At 40.8% G+C, this 25,107-nt stretch overlaps 1 protein-coding gene across 1 annotated transcript; it reads left to right on the forward strand.

The window, feature by feature from the left end:
• Window positions 1–204: 204 nt before the first annotated feature.
• On the forward strand, window positions 205–24,070 carry mfsd14a2 (major facilitator superfamily domain containing 14A2). The gene is made up of 12 exons (XM_020629575.3): window positions 205–441; window positions 3,541–3,636; window positions 11,398–11,460; window positions 12,837–12,964; window positions 13,641–13,755; window positions 13,901–14,119; window positions 15,899–16,012; window positions 17,003–17,074; window positions 18,093–18,205; window positions 19,762–19,859; window positions 20,546–20,703; window positions 20,810–24,070. Exons 1-12 carry the CDS (start codon window positions 358–360, stop codon window positions 21,020–21,022), a joined length of 1,473 nt encoding a protein of 490 aa, XP_020485231.1. The 5' UTR covers window positions 205–357; the 3' UTR covers window positions 21,023–24,070.
• The last annotated feature ends 1,037 nt before the right edge of the window (window positions 24,071–25,107 follow it).

Here is a 25,107-nt window from a genome sequence, read left to right on the forward strand (position 1 = left end):
CTTCCGTTGTGTACGTCGAACCCGCGGTGTGTCCACAAATCAAACATGTGAGAATCAAGGAGCACAAGCGGTCTTATTAACCAATCAGACGGCGCTGCCCGGAGTTGCCGTTCCATTAGTCAGCCAATCGCTGAGCAGCGTTGTATTGGAAGGGGGCGGGTACATGTGTGGTTCAGGGAAGACGGGTTGCAGTGAGGGGGGGGGGGAGAGACAGAGAAATCATCAGTGTAGCCCGCTGCTAGCTTCCTGTCTGTAGCAGATGTGTTATGAGCGTAGAAAACAGGAATCAGTAGATTATTTTACTTTCGACAGGTGCAACGATGACCCTCTGACACCAAGGATGGACATAAGTTAACAATGACGGGGGAGAAAAAGAAGAAAAAGCGGCTGAACCGCAGCATTCTTCTGGCAAAGAAAATTATAATAAAAGATGGAGGAAGTGTGAGTTAAATATTTATTTATCTTACGTTCACTTCGCTTTCCAGGTTGAGGTAGCCTGGCTCCAATCAACCGAGGTTATAACACGTGTGCTTATAAAGACGGTCGAAGCGGTGTTTGTTTATGTCTCTCTGTCTCCGGTGTTTTGAGAATAAGGTTAAACCGTTAGCTGGGTTAGCTCATGTAGCTACCAGCTAGCTTAGCTCAAAGCGGCCTGCGCTGACTCCCCGTCGTTAACACGTCAGCCGGTGTTATGTCGAGAAATGTATACCTGCTGAAAATTGCATGTGCTCGCAGGTAAAGGCAAAATATGGCACACAAAAAAAACGTGTAAAGTGCCGAATTTTGCTTTTAACCTAATAAACACTGTGCTGCCGTAATTTACACACAACCTTACATTTACTCAGAGTCAAACACTTTACGAAAACAGAGTCTACAGTGTAATTACATTGAATTTTATCAGAGTCTACAATGTAATTACATTTAATTTTTATCACGCTTGCACTCCACATATTTTGTCAAAACAGATCTGCCCCCAGAAATATGTTTTATACCGTTTTCTGACACTTCCGCGAGGTGCCAGCGATTCTTTTTTGAAGGGATGCATTTCACGACGTAACACCGGCTAATGTCAACGTTAGCTTTTGTTTTTCTTTACTGTTTTACTCGCCTTTTGTGAGTCATTACCTCACACACACACACACACTGTCAAATAAAACCAACTCTTTGCATTCAGGGTGTGTCACGGTTACTCAAATCGTTTTGACAGAGCATCATCACTAGGAAGCAAATAGTCTGGCTAGGTTTAGCTCACTAGCATGTGTGTTTAATTAGAGTTATTGTGACTCTGCTTTAAGCTACTTTCGTGTGACCTGGCTAAATGTTTATCTGACAATGCACGACAACTAGTCAGGCAATGATGCAGATCAGTACTTGCAGAATTTGCGGTGTGTGAATGGGTAAAGCATTTAAAAAGAGCATGACAGGGTTGGTTTAACATAAGCAAACACAACATTTTAGTGTGAACTTTGACTGATATTTACTCTGACACCAGGTGTATCGTGGTTGGTAAATATATGATGGCTGTTAAGAATACTGTCAGAATTATTCTGACAGTAATAAAATCGTACCTCATATGCCCTTTACTGGATGCAACAATCTAATTCAATTGACTAAAACATCAGGGATTCTGGTGTTTAGGATCCCTGCGATGGTTGAAGTGATGATGGCTCCTAATTAGGCTGTAAGCAAACAGTGAAGGCTCGGATTGTTATAAATACAATGAGGCACTGGTGCTGGTTATGTCATTGTTTGGGAAGCAATGTTAAACATGCCTGATATGTATGAAGACACAAAGGTTTGGAATAATAAGTAAGGGAACCAGAAACTGATCCTTCTCCTCAGTATTGCCCCTATAATGATTCCGATGACTAAGTTGTGTCTCTTAATATTTCATACACTTTACGTGATCCAGCTCTTTTTTCAATTAGGCTCTTATTTCAGAAAATTGTTTTTGTATTGCTTAAATTACTGTGGCGAGGTCTAACCACTTAGCCATTAAGGCTTCCCTCTCAACATCCAATCAGAGACTCTAATAGGCTTAGATGCCCTTCTGGTAAAAGCGAAATATGAAATCCATATATATAGACGTATCAGGTCATTCATACAAGAAAGAGGAAGTTGCAACATCCATATAGGGGCTGAGGCTGTTACAAACAGTTCCTCATTTTACGTCAAAGCAGGTGGTGTGATCCTTGACTTCTCATAGAAGGGAGGATGTTTCCACAGATTTGCTGTCGCATATAAATTTGTCGACAAGTTTTCTGTGATGTGATGCTCTCACCATCACCATGTAGTGAAGTGACAATCCACATCAGAGTGTGAACTAGCACTCTGTTAAGGTGGCTCTGGCTGGCCTACATTTCACTCTCCAGATTTGTTGCACCACGTTGATTTGAGAGAGTACCTGCTTCACATCCACGCTCACGTCAACACATTTCTCTCCTCATTCATTCTTGTATAGATTTAACTGTGCTTCAGTTGTATTTTTATTTAAATAATATCTATTTGTGTTTTCTTCATTATGCTTGTATTTTTGGATTAAGAGTGACCCAGCACATTATGAGACAGAGTTTGAGTTAAACTGTTCAGTTTCTGTTTGAGTTACAAGCATAACTTTCACACTGGAGTATAAAAGGTATACCTTGTGGCTTTTACTTGCTCTCCACAAAAGTAATATGTTATCAGAGTAAGGGCAATTAAAGTAATCCTACAGATGATGTAAACAGCTTAACCTTGTTGTCACCTCTTCAAAATGTTGTAATTAGGGTAAGTATGACTGGATTAATAGAGCCACAGTGTTTGCCTGCTTTTAAATTAGTCTCAGCATGTAGGCAGATTAGTCACATTTTGTTTGGGGGATTTTATCTACGGTGCAACACAACAAATCACGAGTCGTAGAAAAGAAAGTATGAAGCAGTAAAACGGCGGAAAAGAGGCCAACAACCACCATCAGATTAAAGTTTATAGTTATATTTAGTGATCAAGTTCTCAGTAAAAATGTCTCCTATCTGTGTCAGTGATACAGATTTTTACTAGTAGCCATCTTGGAAAGTAACCCTAAGGGAGTGACGATGAATAATGCAAATGCCTTACTCAAATATTTCCCTCTGTTTATTTACAGCAATCAAATGATGTGTGGATGTAAATCTACTCATTGTTATGTTTATCTCTAGTGAGTGTGACCTGTGAGTAGATTTCTATATTTATGTGGAGGGAGTATAAAAAACAGGTCATTAATATGTATTTATATTAGTTGATTGTTGTCTTATTGAACACCATTCTACATTCAGCACTGTATTAGCAAGTTATAAATGTGTCACAGTTGGGTAAGAGAAATAACCTTACTGCGGACTGTCCCACAGGCTCAGGTGATGTAGAGCCTCTGGGTCATTACACACATGCCTTTAAAAATAGATTCTCGTTTCAACTTCGATCTGTTAATGTGTTACCATTAAGAGGCACTTTGATGCGTGTTCAAATCTTTGTAGCTCCTCAGCTATTTACATCATTATCTCTTTGTGTTTCTCTCTCTCCATGCAGCCTCAGGGAATCGGCGAGCCCAGTGTTTACCATGCTGTGGTGGTCATCTTCCTGGAGTTCTTTGCATGGGGTCTCCTTACCACCCCGATGCTCGCGGTAAGCCCTGATACACACAACACTGTTATGTAAACAGACATAACGGTTTGTAATATATTCAAACGCCCACACCTCTCTTCGGTGTAAACCCAGCCAATGAGTGTCATTTTTCCATTGACTGAAACCACACAAGGCCCTCCAGTGTCCAAGGCTGATTTCATTCCTAATCAAATGAGCGAGGTTCTGTGTGACGCAGTTCTTTTTTTTTTTTTTTTTTTTTTGTAAGTGTTGGCAGATGTTGTGCCAAGTGCTAACAGGGCTGAGAAATATGAAAAGCCGCGGCTAATGGGGGGGAGGGGACCCTGATAAACTAAACTAAAAGAGCAATCAAACAGTTGCATTGTTTGCGCACCAGTTCTTTGTGTAAACGGCTTATGGGGGGGGGGGGGGTCACTGGTTTGCGTTGTCGACCACAGCATCAGATGCCTGCCAGGGGAACGCAACACAGTCACCTCAGTGCACGGCAGAAAAGGGTGGTTTTGGCATTTGCTTCAGACAACTTCGAACATCATTTGAGTTTTTGTCATTTCAAAGTGATAGCATCAGACCTAAGAAAACACAACTTCTCCCTTGAAAACAGATCACATTTTTTTAGCAAGATGCTGAGATGACTCATTAAGATGCTTTAGAACTTAACAGCAGGGATTGTGTATTAATAGTTTCCACTTCTGGCTTTTTTCAGCCACGTTCTGTATTTGTTGTATTCCCCTCCATTTAATCTTGATAAACACATGTTTTCCTACCAGTGTGAATATCAGTCTGATGGAACTGGTATCTCAAACAAATGACGAGCAAACATCTGTGAGCCACATGGTGGAAACCAGACAGGCTTAAGCAGTGTATGCTTCTCAGCAGTGTCTTGTTTGAAGAGGTGGTTGTATGTGTAACTGTGAAGCATTAATTACTGGGGGGAGGATGGAGGGGGGGGGGGTGTTGCCGTCAAGATCCCTGGGCGGAGACAGGATTTGCATTTTGGACTAATCAGAGGGCGCCTGAAGATGAGAGGGACTGCTTCACTGCTCCCAATGAGCACTGCTTCATTAGTATCCAGCAGCAACAGTCCTCTCTGAGCATTCACAGTCTGTGCGTGTTGGGTAACTGATTCCCAGAGGACGAGGGGCTATTCTTCTTAGCCATGCCATAAGCTTAACGATACCCGTAAACAATATCCAGATCCTGTGGTTCAGTCTCTGTCGGGCTCCATGTTCCTGCTCCATGTCAGTGACACTTGCACTCTGTACTGTCTGCACACTGACGTTATAGACTTTGAACTGAACATCCCAACGATTTTAAATGTGAATCAGCCTTTTGGACAAAGATAAGGCCTTTACGGAATACAGTGTCTGCCTAAGTATCCTGAAATACTTTCCTATGGGTTTTTTTTATATGCATGGCAGCATTAGTAAAGAAAGCAGGATTTAAAAAACTGTAGGAATTCTCTATTTGTATGGGTTGTTTTCTTTTTGGAGAGAGGCGGGTTGAAATCTTTTAAATATAGCATTCATCAAGATACACTTTTTTTTCTGATTTTTTTTTTTTTAATGTAAATCAGTTTCTGCATTCTTTCTTCTTTCTCGATCCCCCCTCTCTCTCTCTTTCTCTCTTCTATGTTTGACTTTTAAATTCAAATAAATGTAAATTCACCAAAAAGTGGCTTGAATAAATTAAACAGGATGCACTCGCTGAGAACTTTCCTTTCTGAAATGTCGTTTGATAACAGAGCAGTGTCTCAGTAAGATGATTGGTCATTCAAAACCCATCTGACGGATGTCACTGATGTGTTACGGCTGTAGTTGTGGCAACAAAGATCATTTTACTCCCCCACATGGATGGGACAACAGATCAATACAGCAATACGTCTTTATCCTGACTTGTGTTGTAATGATCAAATATTGATTTATCCATTTTTTTTTTAAACGATGCCCTTTACCGATTTCCATTTGCTTCACCAGACACTTTTGTATCATTATATGATTGTCCTGCATATTGTCACATTTGACAGAATCGCTGTATCATGACATATCATATCTTCTCATGAGTTACCCTGCGATTCCCTCCCCTACTCCCGGATGCCAAATGGAACCAGTTCCTTAATGTCAGATTTGAATTTAACACTTGAGTGTTTGTGGCTACAGTCTGCTTCCTTCTGCTCTGTTCAGGTTGAACATGTATTCTTTCAGTTTATACCATTGTTAAACAGCCAGACTTGCAGAGTTTTTAACAGGTTAAAGAAATCACCCAATCAAGTTGGAGTATTGAATTCATCTGTAACTAAGAATGAGGGTAGAAACCCGGCTCCTTAAGGATCAGCTTATTGATACTGCTATCGAGTCTCTTGAGTCCTGTAACGTAATGTTATATCTGGAGTAGAGTCTGGTCATTTAAATCATATCACTGCTGCAGAAATATACGTTGATGTCTCATTAAGTTTCAAATAAAATGAATTGTCAGCCAACAAGCACATCAGCATTGTGAATCTGATTAAACCAAAGTGCAGCCTGTCTTTGGGTTAAAAGTCTGCCAACTCTGCCTGCTGCTGTTGCAGAAAAAAATCCTCTTCCTCCTCCACCTCTTCATCCTCCTCCTCCCTCACTAAAAGCAGTCGTGGGAAAATCAACCCAAACCTTGTATGAGGTCCTGTTAGTTAAAATCAGTAATCCAATGTTGAACTCTGTGTTGAAAGCTAGTTAGCTCACTAAATGTCCTGATCACTGAGTGTTTTTTGTTTTGACCAAAGGCGACCACCGCGGACAAATCTGCGTTCTTTTTGTCTTCTTTTGACACAAGTTACACTTTGAACATACTAGTGACAATCAAACGGTAGCCTACGGCTGCTAGCACCGGCTAATTGTTTTTAGCGTCGGATCCAACTCGCTAGCAGGGCTGCTAACATCTCCCCCCATCTCCCCTCCCCAACATGGACACTGTTTGTTGTAAAGGCTGCCTGACACTCTCACGCACTAGAGGAGAGGTTACCAACCTTAAAGAGAATATCCGCAGGCTTTCCGAGGAGCTTCGGAAGAAGGACCTGATGCTTTCCAGCTACATCGACTTGGCAGCCTCTCAGTCTAAGAGGATCACGGCTATGCACTCCGATATCTCAGATACCTTGCTGTGGGATCCTTTAAGGCCCTGACACTCCTCCTGCTCGACCCCCAAACCCTCGGGAGTCCTGGGCCGAGGTTTTGGTGAGCAGTGGAAAACGCAGTGGGAGACTATCTGGGTCTCCCCCGCCGCTTCTCCTCACAAATCATTACTCGGCACTGCAGGACGATGATCTGGGTGAGGTTAATGGGACCTCTTCGGTGTCTGTCCGAGCCCCCACCAATCCTGTCAGCTGCACACCTGAGTCTGCTAAGCCTGCCTCTGATGCAACCGTCGCTGCCGCTGCCTCCTTTTCCCCGAACATCCCAGCTCCTGCCACATCCCCTGTAAAAGACGATGCTACCTCTGCCTCTTCTCCACCTGTTCTGCCACTCTCCTCTCCATCCTCTGCGGCGTCATCTTCACCTGTTGCCGCTCCTGCTGCTGTCTCCGTAGGACAACCCTTCACCGGAACGTTCACCTGCCCTGACCGCGCCTCCTCAGCCGGTGAGTCCACTCTGCCCTGACGTCACCAGACACGCACGGGTTTGCACTGTCGGCACTCAGGCTTCACCCCCTCGTCCACTTTTCTCACCTACGACTCTGATAATCGGCGACTCCATAATAAAGAATGTACGGTTTTTCAATGCCACCACTCTCTGCCTCCCTGGTGCTACTGTCCCCGTCATTTTAGAAAGGCTCCGGAAGACTCTGCTCTCTCTTCCCACCACCATCACTCGCCTTATCATTCATGTGGGCACAAACGACACTTCTCAACAACTATCTGAACTGACCAAAGAGCACTTCAACCAACTTTTCAAGCTCTTAATACAAACTGGTAAATTCATTTTCATCTCCGGACCCACTGCGCCTCTGTCCAACGCCGCTCGTTTCAGCAGAACCCTCTACCTCCACCACTGGCTGCAGTCCACCTGCAGGGCTCACGATGTGGCCTTCATTGACTACTACTACTACTCTCTTTTTAAAGCTGACGGACTTCACCCAAACAAAGCTGGCTCACACCTCCTCACTACAAACATCCAACACACAGTACAGTACACGCCATACAACTGACTAAATGGCGACATCAATACAGCCAATTCCCAATCTTCCTCTATGGTTCCAGCACACCCAACTGTTTCCCCCACCAGCCCACCCTACCGTCCAAAGGTCTGCTCCTCCATCCTCCCAGTTCTCCCCACTGGCCTCATCCCTCGTTCCCACATTCACTGACATTGTCTGCAATAGAAACTCATTACAAGAAGGCATCCAAATAAAAACAAAATCACTAAATCTGTCTATTTTTCAAATTTGTCAACCATCCCCTGTCAGCCACTCTCTCACCCTTCACTCCGTATAACACCACATCATAACCTGAAACTGGCCTTGCTGAATACTCGCTCCCTCAACAATAAAAGCCTCATTCTCCATGACTTTATAACCGACACCAACCTGGACTTCCTATGTCTCACCGAAACCTGGCAAAAACCCTTGGACTATTTCTCACTAAACCAAACCACACCCACAGGACCCTTCTTTTTTCAGTGATTTTCATGACTTTCTGACCCAACTCTGCTCCATCTCAACTTCTGTTCTGCTCCTTGGGGATTTTAACTTCCACGTCGACGACACTCAATGTAAAACTGCCCAAGAATTCCTGGACCTTCTTCACTGCCTCAACTTCACACAGCATGTCAACTTCCCCACTCACAGCCGCGGCCACATTCTGGACTTGGTCTGCTCCACTGGTCTCACAACCCATCAACTGTCAAGTCTCAACCTCAACATCTCCGACCATCTGGCTATAAACATGGACATTCTCATCCCTCTTCCCACTCCAAAACAAAAAAGAAAGATCTCCTTCAGAAACATAAAATCAGTCGACCCCTCAGCTCTCTCAGCCTCTATTACCAGAAAAATCTCTTCCTCCCCTCCCCCCAATTTAATAACTCCTCTGAACTCATCACCTACTATAACAACACACTCTCCTTCTGTCTGGATCAACTGGCTCCCATCAAAACTAAAACTGTCTCATTCACACACTCTGCACCCTGGTACACTCCCGAACTCCATAAAATGAAAACCCGTAAGTTACGCCAGCTTGAAAGACTCCACAAGAAAACCGGTTTAACAGTTCACTTCCAATCATACTCTGACTACCTCAAACAATACATGGAAGCTCTCAGCGTAACCCGGTCCACCTATTACTCACCCCTCATCCACTCAGGCTCATCCAACCCCAAGGCTCTCTTCTCTACAATAAACAAACTCCTCAAACCCAGTGACAACACCTCTCCCTCCTTCACAGCTGATAAATGCAACGCTTTTCTTTCATTCTTTCAATCAAAAATTGAAGCTTCAACACTCCCACTGTCCCCTCTTCACCCCTACCCGCATCCTCTCGCCTCATCACCCAACCTCTGTCTCAGTTTTCCCCTGTTTTCCCAAATGAACTATCCATCATCACCTCTAGCATGAAGTCCTCCACCAGTACTCTCGACCCCATCCGTTAGTCTGTCCTTCTGTGCTATTCTTTATGTTTTAACCATTGTAAAGTGTCTTTGAGTTTTTAAAAGCGCTTATAAATAAAATGCATTATTATTACTATTAAATGATGTGTTTGAGGATCAGGAAGATGACTATTAGGTGAAGGTTAAAACGATGTCATCATGATGTGTTCAATTCAATTTCTGTTCAAGAAATTTCAAATTTTGGTTAGACATTTGAATCAATACAGTTGTCTGGGCACACCAGTGGCATAGTGGTTAGTTCACTCGCTCAATGTACGGAGGCTGTAGTCCTCGAAGCGGACAGCCTGGGTTCAAATCTGACCTTTGGTTCCTTTCCCGTATGTCATTCCCCACTCATTCTGACTCTACCCACTCTCTACAGTCTCTAGTTGTTTGGAGGAGACATTTGTTTGTGTTCTCTGTAATATAAAATATGACCAGTTCTGTTAAATATATCATTTAGTTTTTTGCCTCATCTTTCCACCAACAAATAGAAAAGGATTGATAGTGCTATAAATAACGACTCGGATCAACAATGATATCAAAACTTTTGATAGTATAGGTTACTTGAAACCTTTAAAAAAAAAAAAAAAAAGGGGGGGTATATGTCAACACCATCTTTTGTCTTCTTCACCCCCCCTTGTAACATGTCAGAAGTGATAACAGGACTCTAAAATGTCAAACTTGAATTTGACCCTGAGTATCCATATAAGGAGGTTGTCCAAACAGTTGATTTGACTAGTTACAGATTAGAAGGAGCCAGTTTAATGATTCTCTTTTAGGGCTGGGTGATGAAGCTGAAATAAAGGTCTCACAATGAAATGTTTTATTTCACTTCACATTAAAACCTGTAGATGCTTCCTTACTAGATTTTTGATGACTTTATTTGCATTTTTGATGTAGCACTTCATACTGTTCCTGTTGTTGTGTAACATGTTGGTGGTACTGCATAGTGCGCTCCATTATAAAGGCTTGTATTACGCTGGGTGTATTCGTTTTGTCCTTACATGGCAGTCTGCATTAAATGCATTACAGTGAGCCTGCACCATTACCGTGTCAGTGCACGCTCGATGTGGACAAAGTAGACCGTGCTCCCCCCACCATGTTGACAGTTATACTAAACACTGGATACGCCTGATACACAGCTCTGATGAGTATCATTATGGCTCACATAGCTTCACATTTTGGTTTCTACTCGCCATGTTTGTAATTATATACGACTGTGGGAAGCTGAAATGCCTTTTGCCCTTTAGGCAAACTTTTCAGATTGTTTTTGTTCCTTTTGATCAACTTAACAATTTTAACATTTTGCTACTGGCCCCAGATTTCCACAAAATGAAGTTCACCATGCACCAGCTTTTTAACTAAGTAGTCCTGCTACACACTAGGGCCTGACCGATATGATGTTTTTTGTGTCCGATACCGATATTTTGGCCGTTATCTTCGATCTGCAGATATAAATAAAGATATAGATATACACGTGTTAATCCCTCAAATGCAATGTACATGTACATGCATCACCGCTTGACACTCTGGAGAGTGATGATTTTCGTTGTTATCCAGTAAACGCTCTCTGCTGGTGAAAAAGTTCTTCTAGTGTAATACAATGAAACTCAAATTAAATGCTATTGACTGGTGAATAAACGTAGTTATATCAGCGCATATCTGAGATAAAAGTAGCCGATACTGATAGTCACTGGATGGATATGCTAAAATCGGCTGATATTATCGGCTTGCTGATTAATCGGTCTGACTCTACTTCATACTTAATGTTTTGACCAGGGAAACTATTGCACATTCTATCAATCTTTTTCTTGATGTTTATAAAATGGCTCATCAGTACACCTGGCTTTCTTTTGTTCTATGTTTTTCATGTACCGTAGATGTATATATAAATATACAATTGTCTTACATTGAACATGTGTCGAATCTTCTTCCATAGACTCCAATGATTGAATTTATGGTTTATTTTCTTTATTTCTTCATCTCATCATTTGGCACTGATGGTGTAGATTATTAGTCTAAATGGCGTCACACTTGCTTTGCTCTCTGGCTGAACTCTTAACTCTGCAGAGTGCATCAACAACTGTCGGTGATTGTTTGAGATGTGATGCTGACTTTGTGAATAATGTGGTTTCATCTGGTGCTATCTGTGTTTGTTCTCCAGGTATTACACCAGACATTCCCCCAACACACATTCCTGATGAATGGGCTCATCCATGGCGTCAAGGTAAGACATCAGAACATACAAACAGAATAAATGAGCGCCATATTTTATTTCTATGGAGGGCAATATAACAGTCACACATGCAAAGCGGCAAAACAGTGGGGCCTGATTGTTCACAGGTTATCTCTAGTGTTTTATTAACAGTGTGTCTCAATAGAAAGCAGTATCTGTATGTTTGAAATGTACCACTCTAATATGTGATTTATTGGGAAAACAACTTTGTGCGTGGAGGAGTTTGTATGTGTAACCCTGCAGTTTGTGTCCTTGGTACTGGATAAATGACATATTCAATGTATTTGTTTGACTCATCCCATAAAGCCGCTGAGGTAAACATGCCGGCAGCCGTGTTGTTTTGGCTTTTTAGTGCAACACTTAAACTAACGTTCTTCTTCAGCACTGCAACTTTGACTCACTTTTGTTTGTGGATTTATTTTTTGCTGAGCGTGTGTGCTCTTGTTCACACTGCCCGACTCTTAAACAATGACATGCTAACACCTGCAAGCTGTCCAGTAAATATAGCCAGTTGTCCAGGTGGCCACAGAATAACTCACAGAAGCAACCGTCATGTTGAAGTGCACCTCGACAGCCCTTTTGACCCTGACGAAAGTGTTTCTAAAATAGATGGAGCGACTGCTTGTTATTATTCTAGATCTTCTATAATGGCTGTTATAGTGTTGAATTATTATCGGTTAAAAGCATGAAACTCTAAACAGAACTGTTGTAATAACACAAATGACGTTAACATAAAAACTGTATAAATCATCTGTGTTGAAGGGCGATTAATTTGTTTATCAGTATCTCCACTTGTTACTGAATTTTAAACAAGCACCGCACACCAGCAGGCCATGGGTGCTATCTTGTTTTTTTCTCAGACTCTAGGTAAAAATGTACTACATCTATATCCATTGAATGTGCGAGCAGAAGAATAGTGGAAACAGTGGGAAATAATTGTAAACAAATAGTTTTTAAGATAACAGTCCTCATGAGGTCAGTTTGGCTTTCGAGGACAAGCTCAATTTCAAATGTAAATGTAGTTTTTCATGTGTGGCTGGTATGCTTTTTTACCTTTGTTAGACATTCAAGTAAAATCATGCATCAAATAAATGGTTTGTACATCACAATCTTTCAACCCAGCCGTGATAAAATCTTTCTGTGCTGCCAGAGTTTAGTACATGTGAATATGTTAACTCGATCAAACAAACCACTTACACACTTTAGGATCTGATTCATCCTTCATCCCACATCTAAATGTTTTATATTGTGTTTGTCTTTTTAAACTGCGACTGGATGCTTTGAATTTCCCAGGGGATCAATAAAGTATCTATCTATCTATCCGTCTATCTTTGTTAATCATCCGTTTCATCCTCCATCTTTTCCAGGGCCTATTATCATTTCTGAGTGCTCCGCTGATCGGAGCTCTCTCAGACGTATGGGGACGCAAGTCCTTCTTGCTGCTAACGGTCTTCTTCACGTGTGCACCCATTCCTCTGATGAAGATCAGCCCATGGTGAGTGGAAAACACACACAGCAGCTGTTCAGTCTTTTTGTGAAGTCTTGTCCTCTGCTGGCTCAAACACTGAGTATGTTTACAGGCCGTTAGAAAAAGTCCATCTAATGCCTTTTATGATTCATGTAAACATGTCAAAAATTTAATGACTTGAATTTCTGGAAGTGGGACTAACACACCCAGGAAATGTGGTTGGGTATTGATTAACTCTGCACCTGGCTTTGTATGTGAGGTCAAACAGGATAAATGCATCACATAGCAGAAGTCTATGAAGTGTAGAGTATGTATGAAATGTACAGAAATTTAAAGTTCTCCATGTTTTACACCGTTCGACATACAACCAGTCCGCCGGTTGCTAACTTGTTAGCACGGTCGACCAGTCGTAACTAGCTGAAAGAGGGCATGTTACCACCTACCATCTGTAATTCTGTCACTTAACCGATTGTCCCCTCGTGCTTGTATCGTGGGATTAGGACAGTAGTCCAATGAAATAGCCTAATCATACTATAAATGTAGTTCAGTAAAGGTACGGACTGTATAAAATAATTAAACAAAACACAAAAGAATAGAATTATACCCTAAAAGAAACAGTGAACACAATTATAAACCTCAGAATCGTATGATGTAGCTTGAGTTGTTAGGGTTAAGCCAAACTCTTTTTTTTTTTTTCTTTCAGGTGGTACTTTGCGGTCATCTCCATGTCGGGCGTCTTTGCCGTTACCTTCTCTGTGATCTTTGCCTATGTGGCAGATATCACGCAGGAGCATGAGAGGAGCACAGCATACGGTTTGGTAAGCAGATGGTCGACTAGAACAAAGTCCTCCAGAATGATGATGTAATCAGGGAGGCTTTTGATAGAGAAGCCTGTATCACTTTAAAAAACAGATAACTGCATGAACGGACCGATCACTCATGTACTCTTCTCCTCTCCTCCAGGTATCAGCTACCTTTGCAGCCAGCCTGGTCACCAGTCCGGCCATTGGAGCGTACCTGTCTGTGACTTACGGTGACACCTTGGTGGTGATCCTGGCCACAGCCATCGCCCTGCTCGACATCTGCTTCATTCTGGTGGCCGTACCGGAGTCCCTGCCAGAGAAGATGAGGCCAGCGTCATGGGGAGCGCCCATCTCATGGGAGCAGGCAGACCCCTTCGCTGTGAGTGACAAGACAACACATCATTTATTTTTCAGTCAAGTGTAACCCAGTATCATCCTGAGGTTTGTTTTCAAACTGCCAGTTGATAGTTTCACATTTTTCTACTATATTTTTGATTTTTCAGAAAAATCTCAAGACTTTTCTTGATTTGAAACATCACCTCAGACTGCACAGCACCACACTGATCCTTTACAAGATTTCATTATTTATAATGGAACATTTTTAGAAAGAGAGCATTGTTGTAGCTTTTGGATGATAGTCTGAGAATGTGTGTGAATGTAGATATGATCAGATATGTTCCCTCCTTTTTTCTAACATTTGCATATCTGCAATGGAGACCGTTAAAATCGTTCTCATTAAATGTTTGCGCCCATATTTCATCCCTGATAACATCAAGCATTACTTATAGTCTTAAAGGTTTGGGTGTGGTCAGACGTTTTGTTTTCATTCGGTTGCCACAACCAGAGTGTTTTCATGGTGTCCTGTGCACTTTTACTGCACAGCAGTGAAACAAGTCTGCATTGAAAGTGAAAACATTCTGTTAACTTGATCTCTGTTTATACCAACCATCAAAAAATCATTTTATATTTAGTAACAGAGTTGTTGTGCCAAAACGTTTAACGGTAGTGGCCAGCAGGCTGATTCAAATCTAAAACTTTGGCAGACTTAGTAACTTAGTTCTCCGTCTGCTGGATTGAAGACATGTTTGAAAAAAATAAACATATGTGAATGACCAGTACGATTAGGAGGGGAAATTATAACAGCAATCAAAAATGCTTTTACACACATATGGGCGCTTCAATACTTTTTTTTAAAAGATATTTAAATATTTTTTTAAGACAGGCCTGAAAAATAAACCTGTCCAGAAATTATTTATAGAAATAACAAAAAGACAATATAGAGTGCTGGAAGAAGCAGAAAACTTGAAGAGCTTGTTTGAAGCTTACACCTAAATTAACTTAAAATGTCGCCATATAAAAAAACAACACATCAAATAGATACAGAAAATAATGTGTAACGAGAATAAACAGACATACTGTAACAATGACGAACAACAAGCAGAAAATGTGAATATATATATATATATATATATATATATATATATGTGTTTGTGATATGTAATATTACGCTGCTAAGCCCCGCCTACCAAATGATGCACTCTAACCGTTGTCACTGCAAACTGTCTATTCCACTTGGCTATATCTGTCCGACTCAAGAGGGCGGAAAACGCTGACAGCTGATCAATCTGGATCCTGTAAAAAGGTTCAAAAAGTAGCAGCTGCTTTGTGGCGCACATTCGTTGTGTTCCCAGAACCTCCTGGGCGAGGAGAAGGAGAGAGAGTGAGAGAGTGAGCCGCAGACATAAGTAACATAGAAGCTTGATGATGAACGTTCAAATAGAGCCTGGTGAGATTGGCTAGTTATGTGTCAGCCAAAAGTGATTGGTTGTCTAATTCAGCTCTGGTGATTTAAAAATAAAATGAAGAAATTCGTAGTGTTGGGGACTCACAGGTCAGACATCAGACGATGTTTCACTTTAATGATGTTCATGATATTTAATGACAGAATCGTCACTTATACCAGATTCTAATAAAGCAAGTGTTGCCTACTGCAGCTTTAAGTATTTTCAAATCAAAGCTTCAATCTGCTTACATGACATCATCAACAGGTGAAATATTCCTACTGTTTATAGCTAGAAGTTTAACTTGTTTTGTGAACTTTCCCTAATGATTCAAATGTTAAACAAGCTCAATGTTGTCTTCCTCTTCTGTTTGTCAGTCTCTGCGTAAGGTGGGCCAGGACTCCACAGTGCTCCTCATCTGTATTACAGTGTTTCTCTCCTACCTCCCAGAGGCCGGACAGTACTCCAGTTTCTTCCTCTATCTCAGACAGGTAACACACGGCTCTCCCTGCCTGCACGTTTATACACAAAGGCCACTAATATTACTGCATCATACACGTAAAAATGCATATTTATGACCACATGTAGGGGTACCTACTATCCACACTAAACACCAACAGCCCTTTTCACTGTAGATCTAGTCAGTGACATTGCCCTTTTTTGGTGAAATTGATTTATTAAGGACGATACAAGTTGTGATTTTTGTATTCTATTATATCATTTGTGGGGCCAAAGAGAGACTGAAATTCTAAGGGGACTCGGATAATTATCTCAATACTGGGAAACTTGTGTAAACTAGCCAAACATTCTCATCTCCACGGCTCAGAGATGGGATCGGCATGTGTGCTGAGCAGCTTTTTAAACTGAGTCTCAGCAAAATGCCAAATGCATTTTAAAACACAAGTAGGAAGAAAATGAACACTCATGACACTTAATCGTTAAGGTGACAGCTATGGCTCAGGAGATAAAGCCTGACAAGGTGTGATCTCCTCATCCGAGCTGCTTAAAGAGAGGACTGCACAGTTTGGGTAAACAGTGTTAGAAGAACCAGTCTGGCGAGTTTGTCACACAAACGCACAGTGTCCTGCTCCCCTCCTGTCGTCGTTGAAAAAAGACTGGAGAGTATTTCTGGAGCGTAGGAGCTAACATTACTCTACACACCTTTCTGCTGACGTTGCGGTATCCTATATCTCTCTCCACATTCATTGTCATAAATTACATGCACCTCGCACCAGCTGCCCTACTCCTGCTGTACATCTGAACTGAATACACCAGAGAATAACAAGGGGGGGAAAGGAAAAGCACTTATTGTTGTTCCAAGATCCTGCAGTAAACATCATCTTTCTATAAAAGGCTACAAATGAACCACCTTCTTTCTTTGTGTTCAACTGGGTGAAGACTTTGTGTTTGGGGAACATGGTTGTCTTTGCTCGTCTGGTCTTGTCTTAACCTGTGTTATCTTAATGCTCTCTCACCCTCAGGTCATACGTTTTTCATCAGAGACAGTGGCTGCCTTTATCGCTGTGGTGGGGATCCTCTCAATATTAGCTCAGGTACTTAAAAGAACACACACTCACACATATGCTGTAAAATGACATGTTATATAGAGGCTTCAAAGATAACCCTTTGATTTCCCAAAGCCCAAGTTGTTCATTTGAAATCGTTTGTGTACCTCAGAAAGCTTTCAAAGCCACACTTTAAATGGGAACAGAACATTTAACAGGGAAAATAAAGGGTACAAAAATCAGGAGGAGCTTTAGAGGACAAATCTCTGTTAGAATTGTTTTGTTTCTTTGAGTGTGTGCGCAGTAGGGTGTAAAAAAATATTGATGCAACATTATAACTTTATATTGACCCGTGTGATGCAATTTTTTAAATCCTGGTGCTGAATATTGTATTGTAACATATATGAATTAGAGACAAGAAAAACAGCACCATAAACAGATTTGACTCACCACGTCATCACTTCATGACTCCTCACGGTGGCGCTTATGACATGAATGAGGGTAAGGTCACAAACAAGAAGTCGACAGCGAGAGACTTCGGAATAATGTCAGATAGTGGTGGAAAAAGAATTTCACTGCAAATCAACCTCAGAAAGACAAAGCAACATGTTGTTTGGAGGTTTTTCTTTTTATTCCTTCTTGAAATCTTAAATCTAAATCTTGTGAACCCGTGAGTGCGGCGTGTATACAGCTGCTCATGGCTGCGCTATGCTGCGCTCGTGCTCCAGGAACGATCCCAGTAGGGTAGGGCGGGCACTGTAGGACAGAGCAAAACGGTGACGCTGAGGGAATGGTCCAAGTGGAAATTGCAGGTTACTCTGCTATTCCTACTACTAGCCTCAAAAATAAAAAAGAGAGATATGCTTAGGGTCTTCATGCTGCTCAAAACTAAAGTTGTTTGGTTTAATCACAATAATAAATCATTGTTTCCAGTTCAAAATAGTGTTGCATATAAGTTAGCTCAGTCAGAGTCCCTGCTCATGAAGAATTTGAAAAGACAAACAAACAAACATCTTCTCATTTATTTTCCGTTCTCTTGTATGACCTCTGTACTGTGTTTGAACAGACGGTGGTTCTGGGGATCCTGATGCGCTCAATAGGGAATAAGAACACAATCCTGCTCGGCCTCGGCTTCCAGATCCTCCAGCTGGCGTGGTACGGCTTCGGCTCCCAGCCCTGGTTAGTAACATCCACACCTGGTTTCACACAAACACACGTACACACACACAAACACACACCAGATTAAGAAAAGGGGTTTTTAGTCCCACTTTTTTGATTCTTGATGGAAGAATTCAAACCTCCCATGCACCTGATGGCACCACCTGTTCAGCTAATGTTAAAATGATGAAGCTTCACAAATAGATATCAGTGATGCAGGGACATGTAATCTCAAAGTAAATATAATTCAGTGTCAGACGGAAGTTTGTCTTGCATGACTAAGCATTTCCTGCAGCAGTGTGAGAAACATTGTCATATGCCTGTGAATTAGATCATTGTGGCTCGTATAACCTCAGTGAAATGGCAAATGTTTAACTTGGGCATGAAAAGATACAGCATATTTATACTTTTCTTTATACAACCTTTCAAGATTAATGTTTTACCACCTATGACAGAGGTTTGTGAAGTTCAAAATATGCGAGAATGTTTCCTTTCACTTTATTTTGGTTTCAAAGAACCTTAAGCACAGGCTGATACTAACACAACTCTTTAGAAAGAATATAAAAAATGTAAATTACATAAAACCCTATGTGGTCATGGCTAAATCCCCGTCCATCCATGCACTCTTTTAATTTTTAGTGAGTTATATGTTATGGTCCACCGTTGTTGTAATGCCCTGGCCAACCATCAGAGGGCAGCATAGCCTTAATCAATATCACTGCCTCCAGCTTGTTGGTGACGCTGCTGTGGGATAACTAACTTCATCAAAGGCATCAATATCGTTTTGTAACCTAAATGATTGTTTGACTGATGTAAATGCTTGAATGGATTTTAGTGTGCAGTTATAAAAACCAGCAGATGTTTTGCTGCATTTTAAATTTCAGCTTCAGATTTACTACCTTTAAAAAAAATAAAATTAAAAAAAATTCTCTTTGAAAAACTTTTGAGTGTCTGATCATGATTAATGATACTTAGTGTCACTCAGTTGAAACCTGAAAATATGACAAAAGATGATATCCAAAAAAAAAGGTGGGGTCACCCTCTGAGTTTAATTTCCCTCGTGGTGAAAAAACACTTCCTCCTGTCTCTCTTGTTGTTTTGGCCCGGAGGCAGAGGGACTATAATATCTATTGATTCTTAAGAAAACATTCACAACACGTCTGCTCGGTGCTCCTCTCTCGCTGTGATCAATACCTGAGAATTAAGTTAGATAAAGGTCAAGTTGGCTGCATTACATCAAGGTCCCTTTTTTTTCATGATCTCAGACAAAAGATAAATAAAGACAGCGTCCATTGCACCAAGCTTCTCTACCTTTAAGGACAGGGACAGCTCCGAAAACTCATCATGGACATAAACAACTCATCATTTACAATGTTTTGTAAATATAAATATATATATATAATATTGGCTGTATTCTTCTAAATGAGCTTGACATTTTGGACTTTAAATACGTTACAGCAGCTTGTTGTTTAGTTGCAGTTTGATGACATCAAGTTATTTAATGTAGGTAATCGAGCCGGCTTAATGAAGGTTAATAGTGTTTTGTATCTTTGACTAATGAGCGTTGTTGTTTGCAGGATGATGTGGGCTGCTGGAGCTGTTGCAGCCATGTCTAGCATCACTTTCCCTGCTATCAGTGCCATTGTGTCCCGTAACGCAGACCCTGACCAACAAGGTAAGTTTAGAGATAAACTCTTTGCTTCTTTTGACGATTATTTTTGCGAGACTCTCATTTTGTCTTGTGGATAAGAAAGAATGCAGTACATTAACTAGTTTGTTGATTTTAGAGCTTGTTGCCTTAATCAGTGCACTCTGGTACACTCAACAAAGGGGAAATGAATACAAATACTGGTCCCACTTGTCAGTTGAATATTCAGTTGACTATTAGGGCTTTCACACTTGCAGAAAAACTCCTGATATTTTCAGGAAGAGCTGTACGTTTGAACGCAAACAGCCAGAGTTTCTCCTGCCAGGCCCCCTAGTATTCTTTCCGCTGCAAGTCCGAGTACGCTGATGTGAGAACGCAGCAGGATATTCTCCAGAGAATTCAACTCAAGCCAATAGGAGAGAGAGTGACGTTTATGTACTGTGACTGCTTCACGGTGCATAGAGTGTGTATGCGCTTGCAAGTATAAGGCTTATAAAAATGCACTGGTGATTATACTGAATATGTGTGATATCATTTTCTAATTGGTGGTGCTGAGGAGCGATATTTTGATTTTTTTTTTTTTTTTAAAGAAAAGAAAATTTCACTTTTTAATTAGCTTGAAACTACCTGTTGTTCTCATTATTCTTGGTCACAGAAATGAAGCGTCTGACGGATATTTTCCTCATGTGTTCTCTTTCTCTGTCTGCTTTCAGGTGTTGTCCAGGGGATGATCACTGGGATCCGGGGCCTGTGTAACGGGTTGGGCCCTGCTCTTTACGGTTTTGTGTTTTACCTGTTCCACGTGGAGCTGACGGACACTGACGGCTCTGACAAAGGTGCCAAACCCAACATGGCCAACCCCACTGATGAGGTTTGCAAAACTGAATCTATAAACAAAATCATCTATACAATCAAATCAGTAGTTCCATGTACGGTTGCTGTTCTCTAACAAATCATTTCTACTATCTTTTCTTCAGAGTTCCATCATCCCAGGTCCTCCCTTCCTGTTTGGAGCATGCTCAGTGTTGCTCTCTCTGCTGGTGGCACTGTTTATCCCGGAGCACACGGGGCCTGGCATGCGGCCCGGGGCCTATAAGAAGCACAGCAACGGGGCGCAGAGTCACTCCCACAGCCCTCAAGGAAGCGGGGCGGAGGGCAAGGAGCCGCTTCTGGAAGACAGCAGTGTATAACCTCAGTTAAGGGGGGCAGACACCTTTGCTCCAACCTCCTGCACACATAGACAGATACACACATTTTGGACACACTATTGCCTCAGGCAAACATCAGACTTCAATGCCATGAAGAGGTGTTTGTGTCCACAGCACAAAACGTGGCCACTCCCACTTAAACAGCCCTTTCAAAAAAAAAAAAGGAAAAAAAAGCAGGGTATTGTGGGGACTCTGAAGACCCTGTGTGAAGAGGGCGTTTTGAGTGTTTTGGGGCTGCAGTGGAAAGGTGTGTGTGGCTTGGCTGAGCAGGACTCCAATCTTTGGTTTCCATAAAGCGGTAACAGAGTGGAGTGTGCCACAGCTTTACCCCCACCTGGTGTTAAAAAAGAACAACAGTGATTTTGATTTGGAGTGTGAGTGGGGTGTATCTCAGATGTTACTAAATCCCAGTGTGATTCTTCATATTCCTCTGTAGCCAGTAAAGTGGCAACTTAGCCTGTTTGTCCAATGGGAGTGTAACAAACCGTTAGTTGCACACCTCTTTAATGGTCTCTCACAAGCTAATAATCGTCAGGATGCATATTGCTGCTGCTGCGACAGCTCGGAGAAGGGAACACAGTTCTTCCCCCATGTGCTCGGCGACGAAGCAAAGCAAACTTGTAGACCTGTGAGGGAGACCGATATTAAAGAGGCGCTGCCTAATCAAAAGTTAGGACGGGTCAACCAGATATAGGAAGCTTTTTGTGTGATCACATTTTGTTCACACTTCTCGCAGAGAGAAGTGTGCAGAGAGACCACTTTATTAGCAGAACGCGTTTTTTCAATGTTTACTTGCCATTCTCTAGATAAGTAGTACAGTTTGGGTTGTATATTTTTCTCTGTTCAAACTGAAGGCTAGTTGTGCTTCAAGTTCTTATTCAAGAAACAAACGTTGCCTCGAAGTGACTTAATATATATATATATAAAAATGTATATATATTAATTACGTAACCTGTATGAAGACCATGGTCTGAGAAGGCTCTGTAATCTTACGCTATTGCTCCCATCGGAGCTCTTACACACATTGAATTCCCTTTGTTTTCATGCCCTTCCTGTCGCTTTGTTTTCTTGACATTTTATCACCATCAAGGTTAAGGCTCACAGAACCATGGATTTTTTTTCTACAAGCCTCCGGACAATTATTTATAGCTCGAGCATTGTTATCAGCAGGTCAGGTCTCGACACTCGATACAGACTCTTTGAATGGATATCATTAGGTTCTCTCTCATGCTGCTGCAGTAGTTAATTCAAAGGTTAAATATATTATATAATATGTTGGATAAAGAGTTCTATGGTGATAATTTAATACGAACTATGAAATGGTTTCACAAAATCCTTAAAGTTTATAAGATTACATACATACAAATCTAAGCTAACTTAATTCTCACCTTTAGCAGTCTTCTTCTCAGACGGGTGTAGTTCACCCAGGTCTATGCATGCCAACGTGCGCCACAATAGTATTCTTCTTCTAAATGAGGAAGAATTCTTGTCTATCACCCCCTACAGGCAAGACGTGGGGGGAAAAAGGCTGGGAAATTGGGCTACAAAAAAGCTGCAGTGAAGTGAAATATGGCATCATCAAGTTTACTATACAACGAGTTTCAGTTTACGTCCTTGCTACCCTCCTTTCAATATTACATCTTTAATAAGAAATACAGTTTTAATCAATCAGTGAGACCCTTGTGGACTGAGTCGTCCCAGAATTAATCTTTAGATGTGACACATTGGAGAAAAAAAAGAAATGGAAGACCTTAATATGCACATTATCAAGAAGAACTGTACATTTGCAGAGTTGCAGCGTTTGTGGTTGGTCTTGCCTGTAGATGGCGCTGGTTGGACATGAACTGCAGGCGTTAAAACCGCTACAGCGCTGTAAATGGATAAGATCGGTTGAAGCCGTTTTATTTCAGGTCCTTTGCGTCAGTGACACAGAGTTCCCTTTCGTTCGCATCATCTGAGCCTGGTCGAGTTTTAACAGTCAGTTCATAAATGCCTCAAGTGCATTTAAAAAAAGACGAAACACGAGCCGGTAGGGAGAAGTAGCTTAAAGTTGGTTTCATGCTAATTAACACCTATCGTAGGAATTATGTGCGTCGTATAATTTGTGCCAAATGTTGATTTTGCTTTTTCATACTTTGTGTGTATGTGTGCCTGCGTACTTGAGGGATTTTTTTTTTTTTTTTTTTATTGTTTTGTTTTGTTCTTCTCTTGTCTTAATTCTTTGGCTGAAGATTTAAGTTTTAATGCTATTTTTTATAGCTTTTTCTTTTTTTTTTTAAACTTCATCCAATCATTTTTAGTAATCTATTCAACATTGTGGCTACATTGTTAGGTTATTGAATGTCCCATCTGTCTGTTTTTTCTTCTTTTTTTTTTCACCTCGGTCTTCATTATATAACAAACATTTCACCGGGTTGGTTACATTTGAGAAGCAGATTTTCCCAGATTCTTCAGTACATCATGACAACAGTGACTGAATGTTCCAAGCTGTAAATGTTGACCACACTATACCCTCCACTTTTTGACTAAACCTGTCAGAGTTTTATTTTTGAAGGGGGATTTACTATACAGGAGGCCATTTTTTTTGTTTGTTGATTTACTCTCTGAATATCATATAAATATATTTTTGTTGTTATTGGACCAACTTATTGGTTAAGCCAAAAATTCAAGTCATTCTCAAATTGGAAAGATTCTGCACCAGCCCCATGTGCACTCGTACAACTTCCAAGACTGTAAATGTACACAGATCACCTGTACATACAGCAAATGTATATATGTACTGCTCGAGGAGACGGCCACTTCTTGATCTAATCGGTTGTATGGTGCGATTATTATTCAATATTTCTCAAGACTTACCTGCTAGCCACTTCTGTTTTTAGTACGATGTGGTTTGTGGCCTGAACCCCCCCTCTCTGTGTGCCTAAAATTAGCCAAGAAATGAGTATGGCAACATAAGTAAATGGTGGTTATTATGTAAATATGGGAAACTAATGACAAACTATTTATTAAAGGTTTATTGTACAATGAGAAGTTTGAGTTTGACTTTTTAATTTTTGTCTGTGTGCTGCATGTTTTGCTGGATTCTTATGGGAAAGATCATTGAACAGAGTTTTTATTTCTCTTTAAATAACCAACACATAACTCTTTTAGTGTTTAAACAGAAATGTAATAGCTGCTAAATCCCATTTGATCCCATCAGAGTTAGTCCATTGTTGGATTTTACTACAGTTTATAATACCAGACGATTTGTTTAATGCTCTAACTTTGTTGTGTGTTTGTTTTTATAATTCAGAGTTTAATTGGCCTCTAATGCTTCCCTCTCTCCACCTTCCCACTGTATGAACTAAACACACAGACCAAAGCTCATTTACTCTCCGAGTCGGTCTTTATTAAAGCCACATGGAAGCAGACGTCTTTAATACACACCATGTGTACAAGTGTGGCGATCAAGGTAAACATACTTCAGCTGATTTCATTATTTTGTTGTTTTGTTTTCAATTTCAGTTCAATTTGAATTAATTCTCATTGCCAGACACCTACTTAGTGTTATAGTGTTAGTTTATGTTTTGTTGTTATATGGGACACTTGCAAGGGGCGAGAACCAAAACTAACAGAAAAAGTAATAGGTAATAAAAACTAAAAACCTCAGCGGTTTTTAAAAATGTATTCAAATTGACTTTTGCCACCCAGATGCAAGACGAGGACTCATTACAAACACAGACGAGTGAGGTCACAACCACCCTAAATACTCTGAATATGTATTAAATATAGTGGCAATGACATAAACTTAACACATTATCTCTATAACTTTATTCAATTCTATGTAATTTATTAGACACAATACAGTTTCAGTTGTCTTTGTGTTTGTAAAGCATTTTGTTTTCATTTAAGTTTGCAGAGATGTTTTTGATTATTTAGTGTTTCAGTATTTTGTTAGTTTCCGTTAATAATCACAAAACTACGCAGTAATATTTTCCTTATCTAAAGCAGTTCCTTCAATACCGTTGAGAGGGTAATGTCACAGCTGTATGAACATCAGGTTGTATTGTGAAATGAATTTTCTAAGT

This window comes from Labrus bergylta, chromosome 4 (assembly GCF_963930695.1).
Source record: "Labrus bergylta chromosome 4, fLabBer1.1, whole genome shotgun sequence".
Lineage (NCBI taxonomy): Eukaryota > Metazoa > Chordata > Actinopteri > Labriformes > Labridae > Labrus > Labrus bergylta.